The following is a 12445-nucleotide window of genomic DNA, read 5'->3' on the forward strand; positions in this document are numbered from 1 at the left end:
GCCAAGCCCGGTTGAAACTTGTCAAAAGCCAAAATGGCGGTTGGAGCGCGTTGCCTACTTTAGCCCAGGTGGGTTCGGGTTGCGACGCATCATGCAGGAACGTTTTCACAGCTACTACGTAACAGCGGGGTTCCTTATACATTGGATCCTATGGAAGCTATGCCGGGACCGGATGAAAACGACGTAGCAGCCGGGAAAACGCAGCAGTGAGGAACGTAACAGTGGGGTTCTACTGTATAGCTTTTCGTCTGTGTCTTCCTACGTAACATATCTGGTGGAGGTGGACGTTCCCTGTACCTCGTTATGGAGCTTCGCAGTGGACGGTACTCCAGCCCCTCCAACGCACCTGCAGTCACGGTTTCCCTAATCCAGGCAGTTGTCCGCCAGTTCTCCAAGATGGGTCTTCACACCATCTGCTCGGCCCATCGCCCTGATACCCACCTGGCTTCCGAAACCCATCTGAATGGCGCACTGCTGATGACAAGCCCATTTGGTTTCACTGCCATCGAATCGGGCACATTTCTTGGCACTGTCGCAGTCGCTGGAGTTCCTCGAACTGGTCTATTTATACTGCCTACTCTCGTCCCCCAGGTAGCCCCTCTCGTCCCTATGCCGCCCGCTCCGATAATGCCGCCACAGATTCTCCTGCGCCGAACCGCCTCTATTCTCGTTCGCCTTCGCCCCAATGACGACAATCTCGCTCCCCCCAGCCCCGTCGCTCCTATTCGCCGACTCCCTTCGGACGCCGCTCCCAGCCGGAAAACTAGACGATGCAGCGCCTCGAGGTGACGCTGCATTGCTCCATACGCCGCCAAATCCTCCACTTACATTGCCCACTCATCTGAATCTTCTTGACGTGCAAGTAGACGGTGTTTCTGTATCTGCTCCTGTATTTGTCGGTAATGAGCGCTGACCTTCGTAACCGGCTGAGGAAAATAATCATGCCCGCCACGACGCCTGTTGTCCGTGTCACCAATTGCGGAACAGCCCCCGTAATTGGTATGTGGGCCGCCCGCGTCTCCTTCGCCGATCGCTCCACTATCATGCTATTCACAGTCGTCGCCCACTGTCCCCATGACATCATCCTCTGCTTATACTTCCTCTCCGCACATTCTGCTCTCATCGATTGTTCCGCCAGTACTCTCCGCCTTGACCTGCCTGTTCTGGATCCCGCTGAACCACACCCCAGTCGCCTCAGTGCCGTTGACTTCGTTCGCTTGCCACCTTCAGCACTGACTTACATTGACTTCGTGTCATCCCCACCAATCTCCGATGGTCACTACATTGCGGCTCCTATGCAAGACGTCCTCCTTACACATGGGATCACAGTACCTCATACAGTTTTATCTATTACGGCGAATTGCGTCTGCCTGCCAGTGGTCAATTTTGGCTTGACGACACAAGTGCTGCCACGCGGGATGTCTCTGGCCCAGCTTTGCTCATTCGAGGATCACTCAATAGCATCTATTGCAGTAGATGACAATTCAGCCGATCCTCCTCTACCATCGCAGTCGGCAACTTGTACCATCGCCGACTTACAGAAAATGATTGCGCCCGACTTGCCGTCCGAGCACGCCCGTGAGCTCTACCGCGTCCTGTTTTCCTACCACGATATTTTGGACTTTAACGATCGTCCTTTGGCCCAAACTACAGCTGTTAAACATCGCATTAATACTGGCGATGCCCTCCCTATTCATCGCCACCTGTATCGAGTGTCACCGGCTGAGCGTCAAGTTATTCACGCCGAAGTTCGCAAAATGCTTGCCAAGAACATTATTGAACAGTCATGTAGTCCATGGGCGTCACCTGTTGTACTGGTAAAAAAGAAGGATGGCTCATGGCGCTTTTGCGTGGATTATCAGCACCTTAACAGGGTTACCAAAAAGGATGTGTATCCCCTACCTCGGATTGATGACGCCCTTGACTGCCTCCACGGTGCTCGCTATTTCTCCTCTATTGACCTTTGCTCCGGCTACTGGCAGATTGCCGCGGACGATCTCGACCGTGATAAGACTGCTTTTGTAACACCCGACGGTCTTTATCAATTCAAAGTGATGTTGTTCAGTCTATGTAACGCTCCTGCCACTTTTGAACGCATGATGGACTCCCTTCTTCACGATTTCAAATGGTCCACGTGCCTGTGCTACTTGGACGACATTATAGTATTCTCCCCAACGTTCGCTACGCACCTCGAATGCCTCTCAGCAGTCCTGGACGTTTTTCATCGAGCCGGCCTGCAATCAATGCATCGAAGTGCCAATTCGGCCGTCGCCAGATTACCGTCCTTGGACATCTCGTTGACGCGAACGGAGTGCAACCGTCCCAGGCAAGATCCATGCTGTTACGCACTTCCCTGTTCCAAAGTGTGTCAAGGATGTGCGCAGCTTCATCGGCCTTTGTTCGTACTTCCGCCATTTCGTGAAAAATTTCGCGGGCATAGCACGACCACTAACCGGGCTTTTGAAGAAAGACGCCCCTTTCCAGTGGGGTGATAACGAGGCCTCTGCATTCTCGCTTCTAATCGACCTTCTCACCACGCCTCCCGTTCTGGCCCATTTCGATCCTTCTGCGCCTACCGAAGTCCGTACTGATGTCAGTGGTCACGGACTTGGCGCAGTACTGGCACAACGCCAGCGCGGCTACGACCGTGTTATCGCTTACGCCAGCAGGCTCCTCTCACCCGCGGAGTGCAACTATTCCATCACTGAGCGTGAGCGTCCAGCCCTAGTTGACTGCTGAGCACTGTGCCGCAAGAAACAAAGTACTGTCCTAAGTTAACGGAAACAAGTTTATTTGCCTATGGTGACACCAAACACTGCCCAAACACCTGGTCCAGGGGCGGCATGGGAAGCAAAGAGGCTGCCGTGCCAAGGGCTAAAATACAGAAAGGTGCCGCTAGCATGTCACTGTTGGAGGATCGCACCCCGCGACACGCCGCCAATTGAAAAGTGTTCCTGCGGCTATGTTGCATACTCTCACGATGACCAGTGGGCCTGTTCGCGAGAGAAAGGGCAATCTTCATCAGGTCGGGCCTTCAATAAGTGTGGCTTGTCGTAGTACGACCACGCACAAGCACTAGGCGCTGCTCTCTGGCTTAGCATGCAGAAAAGGAGCAACACGAGGTACGTGCTCACCGTAGTAGGTGCAAGGCACCGCAGACAAGCTCAAGTCTGAGCACTGCCCAAACAAAGGGGCCGGTGGACGAAATGAAAAACGTGTACGTACCTCCTACTGTCCCGCAGTGGTCTCTCTTGAGCCTGCGCTGCCAGTCGCACATCCGCTGCAAACAAGTCCATGGAAAGAATTGCCAACCTTGTCAACCTTTGTGTGTGAAAAGGGAGAGGCTTGGGACGACAGAATAGGCAAATGCCTGCTTAAATGTGTCAGGGCACTCCTAAACTCCACAATGCACAGATGCTGTTCTGGATAGTTCTTCCTTGCTCTCGCTCTGCTGGCTGTGCTGGTTTCCTGCTGTAGCCCACAGCACAAAACGCCACTACAGGAGACTGTCCGTGTAAAAATGCACTCCCGATAAACCGCCGCGAGGAAGGCGTCGGAATGGCAGATCAGGCAAACACCCACATGAAGGTGACGGGGTGCATCTAAATTCCCACAACATATATAACTATCTATATACTGAAGTGATAGATGTTTCGAGGATCAAGAAATGAAATACGAAGTATATTGTAGTTATTATTACGTCATCTCATGTTGCATACAGACACTGCAGTTAGGGGCTTAAAAAATGGACATGATATGCACAGATGTCTCTAACCCATCAATTCATTCTATGCACCATTCGTGCATACTTTCTTCCTACCATGGAGGAAGCAAAGGAACTAGGAGGAAGCGTCACATGACAAAATTTGAAGCCAAAGGAAGTTGGCTTCCCACCACCATGTTCAGCATGTGCTCCTCTGAAAAGGCAATGGGAGCGATAGCATCGTGTGGCTGCAGCGTTCACATGTTACAAAAAGCAGGTAAATGTATATGTTACAAGAAACAGCCGAGGTTGCACAAACATATAGAAAGAAAATATGCAGAGTGGTTGGCACAGCACCCAAAGAAGCACACACCTATTAAAGCTTACCAGGAACCGAACATACTTCATAAATACATTCATCAAATGAAGTTATAGTCTTTGCTGCTGGAACACGCAAGTTGTGTATCACGACAACTGAATAATGATTTAAGTTGCACTTGCATCTATGGAAACACGGATGCATTTAATTTGTCTGCTTTGCCACAAGCCACCCATTTGTGGAATTCCCTCCCTGACAGCACTGTCATGCAAACGGACAGAGATAAACTTAGGCAACTCCTATACCTGCAATTTCTGTCCTAAAAATGTGTCATTGTGTATGCCATGTTCTGTATATCTATGTAACGTCATGCTGATTTTTTAGAGCGCAGGTCTTAAGCACCCGTTCCTGTGGTGAGCGTAGGTCCGCGTAACCGAGTGAACAAGCACAGCGAAAGATGAAAGCAAAAGCGAAGCGCAGCAGAAGATGAAAGGCGCGAGGATGAAAGCGGAGATCAGGGTGCAGCGGAACCATGAGGTGGAAAGCGAAGATTGTCTGCACCAGCCAATATATCACGAAATTAAAACACTTATGGAGCTGTGCTCAAATTTCGCATTTGGGAGTATCATAATCGTTGGTGAATTTTTTTTTCCTGCTTTAAACTACACTATTTCTTACATAATATTTGGTTATGTGTGCCAGCAATATGCGCGGTAAAATTTAAGAGATGTTTTGTATTCTACTGCATCTTCATTTGTAACAATGATTTCTACTCATCTTTGCAGTTCTCGTGTCTAGGTATTCACATGTCTTGCAGTGATACCTCCCTTACTAAATACTCCTCATGGGGCATGCAAGTTACTCTGAAATAAATAAATAAATATTGGGCTGAGTCTGCCAAGTGCAGCTGAGACTCGAATGTCATTCTTGGGACGGCTTCGTAGGGAGTTGGCTCGTGAAAGCTAGCGGCATGAAGTCATGCTTCCTCCTAATTTCTTCATTGTTGCTGCTTACTGTCCATGAGTGATACTAATAAGTTGGACATCCAACCTGCTGTTGCAAAATGCTTTATCCAGAAAAGACAGCATTATGTCACTCAAGATGCCTTGACTATGTTTGTTGTTGCAGGAGAAGAAGCTACTGGCAGAGCTGCCACTGTCAGACTACAGAGTCTACGTCACTGGAGGAACACATCTATCTAGCAAACATTCTGAGAGCATCTGCTGGTTGGTCACTCATTATGTCTTCGTAGTATAAATTATGTATAGTCTCTGCACACTTTTCAGCGAAAGTCTGCTCAAAAGTGTTATTTGCCTGCAGCAGTCTTCTGCTGGTTCTGTTTCAGCTTGGCAGACAAAGCCTCCTGAATGCAATGTGTGAATTGTAAAATCACTGTTTAAATTGTTATATGTTAATTGTATACTTGAGGAGATTGTAAATGTTAATTGTGTACTTGCCGAACCCTATCCTGGGAAAATGAAAATGCTACGTCTGTGGGGTGCTGTTAGTTCTATCCAGCAGGCCCTGCAACACACCAGCAAAAGCTTGTTAAGCGGCACCCATGGCATCACCACAATGCGACGATTTTGTGTACTTCATAGACAGGATGTGACAAAAGAGAGTTCAGCTGTGAAGATTGGTTAAAAGTGTAATGAGGGATTTACGTTTGCATGGTGTTGCAAGTACTGTGAGAAAAGCTATGGCATTACATTTTACAACTATTTTAAGTATCTCATAACCATGAGCGAGGTATTGCAATCGTGAGAGTGACGCATCACATGCCGAGCACTTTGGCATGTCATCAGCTTTCTTGCAGAAGCCGTTGTAGCCATAAAAGTGACGCCATGGCTTCAGAGATTAGACGACATGGCACCCTATCACGAAGGTCATGTGAATTTCATGGAATGCCATTGATAGGCTGAGCAGGTTTGGCAACCATAGTGTGCAGACTTTCACTATTGCCCTGTTGCTATTGGTAGGCACCATATGATGTGGACCTTAAAGCCGTGAAAATTGGAGTGGCGGGTAGCTATATTTTTGCTTGTACGTATTTTGAATTTTCTTTGACCGATAACTTAGGTATGTGTGGGTCAAATTTCGTAATTTTTTTGCTCTTTGTTCTATGACATGCTGAGAATATATCTAGAGCAAACATGGTGACCCGAAAATGGCTTTGCGGTGCCTGTTTAAGTGCTGTGTCGCCAAGATGTCACACTTTCGTATGCTTTGGACACCGTCCGAGGAGTCCAACCACAATGCTGAACCTTGCTATTGGTGTCAGTGCTTTGATCGTTCAAGCAAAACACTCGGTTTCTTTTTTTATTGTGTGCATTGCATGCACACAATTGGAGCTCTTGTGACAAGCAAAAGAAAGAAAGAAACGTTGCCCAAAAGGGATTTCATCATTTGATTATATTATTTCATGTGCAGATGTTAGGCAAATGGGCTAAAACATTTCGGGAAGCCAGGACATGTTACATAGTTATCGATGAGAGTCTTCAAAACTATTTCATACCATTAAAATGTCCATAGTTGTAATAACACATTCTACCAATGAGCACAAGGTCCAAAGGTGGCTAGCGGAGCATGGTGGAGATTGCTGTAACAGCCGACACTGTTTTTAGTGTCTGTTTTCAAAGAGTTCTGCAAAGACTTTCTTGGAATTTTTGTTTCTTTTTCTTTTACGAGCCTTTCACACCAACTTTGATGCTGCGCACATTGTTGTCTCACAACTCTGATTGTTTTGTACATTTAGTGTTTGTGGTTCCTAAAAGCCATTTAGTTAGTACTAGTATTTTCTGTCAAATCAGTTCTGCAGAATCCTGCAAGGTGGAGGAAGTATCATGAAAGAGAATACTGAACCAGGACAAATTTTTCCTCAACTGCGAAGTATTCTTTATGAGAAACTCGTATGCATTTCTTTTGTACCTTCGTGCTACATTCCGGTGGATGACAACTTTTCCCTTTCATAGTCTTTTCTGTGTGGCTTAGCGAACATTTTTCAGATAAACTGTGGCATAAAGGTCAGTGTAGACACTTAGACTTTATTACTTGAAGAGTAAAGTATTACTCACAGGAGAAATTGTATTGTGCAGTAATGCTTTTCGAAATGTGCCACAGAGTACATAGGTACTTCATATAGTTTGGTCCCATACTGGGCAAGCTATGTTTTTAGGAAAAACTAGTGGAGTGCAAGTGCATTTCGCCACAGGTGGATCTTGCCGGAACTTTTAGAGGGAAACCAAGGAGCAATAAGCTGGACTAGCAAATTACATTTCTGGAGTACCAGAAATGTCACTCTCAGTGTAGGCGCAGAGTCTTGGTAAGCCAGAAATGTTACAAAAAGAAAAGACAACAAAAGACTATGCATTACATATGTGTCAGGTTCTAAATAGCTTAAGTGTATGACAGAGACAAACTTTGCTATTCAATGTTATGACATACTCAGAGTCCATTTCGTTGGAGTAATGAAGTACAAGGTGTACTCTGGTATTTTCTGTACAGTGCGATTGGACAGGAACTTGCCTCACTAAAGTTTGTCAGCCTCTGCACCAGTGGATTTTTCGGTGTTGAAGAACAAGTTGCAAGAAGCTTCTGTGAAGAGCGCTCCTTGACTGAGAAACCTTTCCATAGGGTCTTTCACGTAGTGCCTGAGAAGGACAAAAAGGTGAGTGTGTGGTCCTCTTCGCAAATTTTTTTTCTCGTACCAGACAAATCTATTCCTTGCCTAACACGACTTAGCTAGCACCTGTGTTGTTAGCTAAGTCATGAATATTAAGATTACAGAAGCAAACAGTAAAACCGTTATATGTAGTGGCTATGTAGCCCCAGGTTCACACGGATGCATCAGTCATGTCATGACCAGCTGGCAGACTCAGTCTGTGTGTGAGTGAGAACTCTTAGTCAGACTATCAGACTACACGGGTGATCCAGTTTAAGAAGCTACTAAGTACTTTTTCTTTTTTAATTGTGAAATGCATTTCAATAAAGCTTTGTTCTTAAGGGTAGTATGCATTATGTCCCACACAACTGCTCCAGCTGTTTAAAAATGCGCAGATAACTCCAGAAAAGCTACGGGGGAATCAAGTGTGGTACACAGCGTGTGGTACACTACACAAAGACTTGGCCTTTGTTCTATATATATATATATATATAGCTTACACACATACACACACGGTTTGTCCGGGAAGTAGTAGGATTGATTTTTTCCCGCCAAAACATGGTGAAGGAGCATGTTGTTTCTGCGCTGGTTTGGTGGTGGTGGTGAGGGTGGAAGGGTCTTAGCTACAAATGCACCAGTTGCCAGTTGTCTGCAAGCCTTCACGGAGTGTAGATCGAGTTTAAAGTGAACACCTTTGAAAGTGTTTTGTCATCTGCACAATGAATTGTTTGTTAGAGCAGCATTACGCAGTGAAGTTTTGTGTCGAACTGGTCAAAACTGCCAGTGAGACCTATGACTTGATCAAGACTGCTTATAAGAATGATGCCGTGGGCTGATCAAGTGTTTTTGAGTGGCACAAATTGTTTCGGGAGAGAAGAGAGTAAGTTGAAGATGAGCAATTGCCAAAACGCCCTTCAACGACAAAAAGTGACGGAAACTTAGTGAAAGTGCGAAATCTTTTGAACTCTGACCACAGATTGAGTGTGCAGATGATATCAGAACAATTAAACTTGCCAAAGACTGTTGTGCATGAAATTGTGACTGAAAATTTCAGATTGAGAAAAGTTTGTGCAAAATTGATGCCAAAGATGTCAACCAATGAACAAAAACAAAGATGTCTTGTGATTTGTCAAGAACTTCTTGATTGTGTTCGTGGCAATCCAAATTTTCTCGACAATGTTATCACCGGAAACGAGTCATGGCTTTTTGAGTGCGACCCCACGACAAAGCGACAAAGTGCTGAATGGCACACCCCGCCTCACCTCATCGGAAAAAAGCCTGCATGTGCAAGTCGAAAATGAAATTGATGTTGATCATCTTTTTTGACTGTAAAGGAGTGGTTCACAGAGAGTTTGTTCTGCCTGGTCAGACTGTGAATGCTGCATTCTACGTGGAAGTACTAGAAAGACTCAGAAAACTAGTTGCCCGCATCCCTCCCACAATCGTTGTATCATGGCGGCTCCATCATGACAATGCGCCGTGCCACACCGCCTTTGCTGTCATGGATTTCCTGACCAAACATGGCATCACACAGCTTCCTTAGCCACCCTACAGCCCAGATGTCACTCCTTGAGACTTCCTCTTCCCCCAACTGAAAAGCGTCATGAAAAGACAGCACCACAGCTCAGTCCAGGCCATTCAAGAGTCCGTAACGAGGGAGCTGAACGGCATTCCAGTTTCTGCATTCCAGGGAGCCTTCAGGGATTGGCAGTGTTGCTGGAAACGCTGTGTTGATGCAGAAGGGGCATATTTTGAAAACTATTAAGTCGATGTGTCAAAACTGTGAATAACTTCTTTTTTATTAAAATTCAGCCCTACTACTTTCCAGAGACACCCTGTATATATAAGCCAAACTGACATATCAATGTCTATTTCGATATATATATATATATATATATATATGTATATATAGTACATATAACACCTCTTATGCTACCGCTACAGATGTGCTGTTTAACAGCTGTATTCTCTACACACTTATGCAATGAAACAACAACGGCCATCTAAATATTCTCACTGCGACAAATATATGTTTTCAAGCGTACCATTCCTTGAGTAGAGTAGCTATTTTGAAGCGTTCGGCTATTCACTTACATTGAAAATCATTGTTGATGGTTTCTGCACAAATCTTTATCTTGGTCTCTCCTGTGCTAGTTTATCTGCATATAAAAATGGAGGACTTTTTGTCTTAAATCGCATATCTGCATTACACGGTGCTCCTAGAAGACCAAACACTTTGAGTTCATCAGCACGTGATCAGGAGAATGCAGAAAAGGCCATTCTGGTATACTAATTAGTCAATTGCCTAATTAACTATGGATTTACCTAAAAGCACATTCGTGTGTATTACACCAAAACATTTGAACAGTGTGTGAGTAAATAACACGTGGCTGAAATAGGGGCGCAGGCTGATGTAGAGGGGGCATGTGTTGAGGTGAATTGCAGGCTTTGTGCTTTGGACAAGGACATGTCTAATTGGGTAGGTCAGCATAAAGGGAAGGCATGCAGAACTATTATGTGTGTTTGAAGGTAAGAAATCTTATGAAGCTGCATGACTTGCAAATAATTGCTGACACTTATATGCTAAATTTGGCTTTAAGTCTTAGGGTGAAGCCTCACTGCCTGTCACATACTGCAAGGAATCTTCTGAATAGAAAGCTTTTTATTTGAAAGGCCTAAGAGGTCAGCCTTAGCTAGGCTGCCCAATGCCAAAGGCATTGGTGCTGAGGATGTCAGAGGCACCCTCAGAGGCCTGAGTGTGGTTGCCCTTGGCTGCAACTGTAAGTCTAAGCCAATGGAAAGGACCCTGCTTGTTGCGTGTCCCAGATGCTTATGAAGAATGCACGACACACTGAGCACAAGAGACAGTCATGGTTGAGGCCTAAGTCCGCTGAAATTGGTTGCCCATTTTAAGAGGAAGCTTTAGCTCGGGCCCAACTCCGAAGCGGCCTATTCAAATACATGTAAAATGCAAAAACGTTTTTCTGAGATAACCCCTGGGCCGATTTTAATGAAATTTGTTGCATTTGAGAGAGAAAGTTAAATTCTAGTGAAAGTTGGAAGCGGAATTTCGATTTAGGTCCTGAATTTTGTTAAAAGAATTTTCAAAAATTTGGAAGTTTGAAAAAAAAAATAGAAGCACGAAGTTTACAAATTCATATCTCTGCATCAAGAACAGATATCGTCGTTCTGTAAACGGCACCCACTAGATCGTTAAAAGCGGACAAATTTGATATGTCATTTTATATCGTACGTGAATTTGTTGCATTGTTCACAGGGGTTCTGCAAAAGCTGTATTTCTATACTGCTAAATTTTTTTAGGTTCATGTGTAACATATCAATTTCGTCCGCTTTAGATGTGCTTTAGATGCAATTCACAGAATTGTATTATCGTTTTCGTTGTTGAGTTAGAGTTGTAAACGTGGTAATTTCATATTTTGAAATTTTTCAATTTCTGCCAATATTTTATAAAAAAATTGGACCTAAATCGAAAATTCAAAACCAACAGTCACTAGATTTTAAGTTTTTCTTTTAAATGCAACAAACCTCATCTAATTTGGTGCAGTGGTTGCTGAGAAAAACGAATTCTCTTTTCACATCTATTTAGATAGGAGCACCCGAGCTAAAGCTTCCTTTTAAGCTGCGATTGGCCATGAAACAAAGCCACACAGTGATGTGTTACTTTGCTTTGATGTTTGCGACACTTTTGACACAAACTTGTGACACATGCTTGCGCATTACTGCAGTAGCGATGTGTCCAGTCTCTGCAGGCCAGCCACATTATTTCATGGTTGCCTCTTGCTCTATGTGAAAGTCACTGGACATCTATGGATGTCTATGATAGGACCAGCAAATACCCTGGCTAACTTGTCATCTTGTATGTGTTGTGTTTTTCTAAGGACTGGAGCAAGAAAGCTTGCCAGAGACCTGACGGCACATTTGGCGGCATCACTCATGGCCAAGTGATAGTTGCAGGCAGCTCCGTGGCTGAGAGGGATGCTGTGATTGCACGTGTGTTTGACGTTTGCATTGTGATAGAAGGTATGGCGGCTTTGGCAAATTATATCTGTGGAAATCTGCAAGATGGAGAAAGTTTGCTGGAAGGGAAAAAGATTTTGTTTACGTGAGAGTAGCAGGAATCTATAAAAGGAGCTATACAGGTTTCTCAGAAAGCTTCACAGTCGAAGAAAAATGTGTCCTCGTCCACGGACGGGACTAACGCCTTTCCACGGCAGTTGCTGTATTGTCTGACTTAACCAGGAGGCTAGCTGATTACAGGGCAGATCCAAATTATTGGACAACTCGAAGTGCAGGGACACTGAGCCTCCTGTCTGAAATGAATTTTTCTACAGCTTTCGAAGCTTTCTGAGAAACACGCATGAGTTGCCTTTGTAGCTTGTGCTACAGTGGATGACCGTTTTTCCCTTTTATGGCAGCATTGTACTCTGGCCGTTGCACCGACTGATACAGATGGGTGTACTTAAGGAGACACGAAAGAGGAATGTTAAGCTCAATTGGTAGATTAGGCATGTGCAATAGCAGAGCAGCCACTCTTACCATGGCTGCTTTCTTGGTAAAAAATGAGAGATGTAGAAACAGAGGACAGGTAGTGATGCCACCCTGAAGTTCCGGCACAAACTCGCCATCTTGTAGCGGTGCTTGTCAACAGACACAGCATCCTGATTATGGCACGTGGATGTGTTTTGACTGCCTATGTATTATGAATGCCCTGCCATCAGCCGTTTTCAGTTGTGCTGCACTG

The 12445-nt window shown here is 45.0% G+C and overlaps 1 protein-coding gene across 1 annotated transcript in view; it reads left to right on the plus strand.

Annotated features, from left to right (window-relative positions):
- Positions 1-12445, plus strand: part of LOC126536123 (uncharacterized) — a 71488-nt gene that overhangs the window by 35964 nt on the left and 23079 nt on the right. The window contains exons 15-17 of the mRNA XM_055073804.2: positions 5151-5248; positions 7527-7689; positions 11583-11724. Coding sequence (XP_054929779.1) covers positions 5151-5248; positions 7527-7689; positions 11583-11724 — 403 coding nt within the window. The remainder of the gene's footprint in view (positions 1-5150; positions 5249-7526; positions 7690-11582; positions 11725-12445) is intronic.

Source organism: Dermacentor andersoni, chromosome 4 (assembly GCF_023375885.2).
Source record: "Dermacentor andersoni chromosome 4, qqDerAnde1_hic_scaffold, whole genome shotgun sequence".
Lineage (NCBI taxonomy): Eukaryota > Metazoa > Arthropoda > Arachnida > Ixodida > Ixodidae > Dermacentor > Dermacentor andersoni.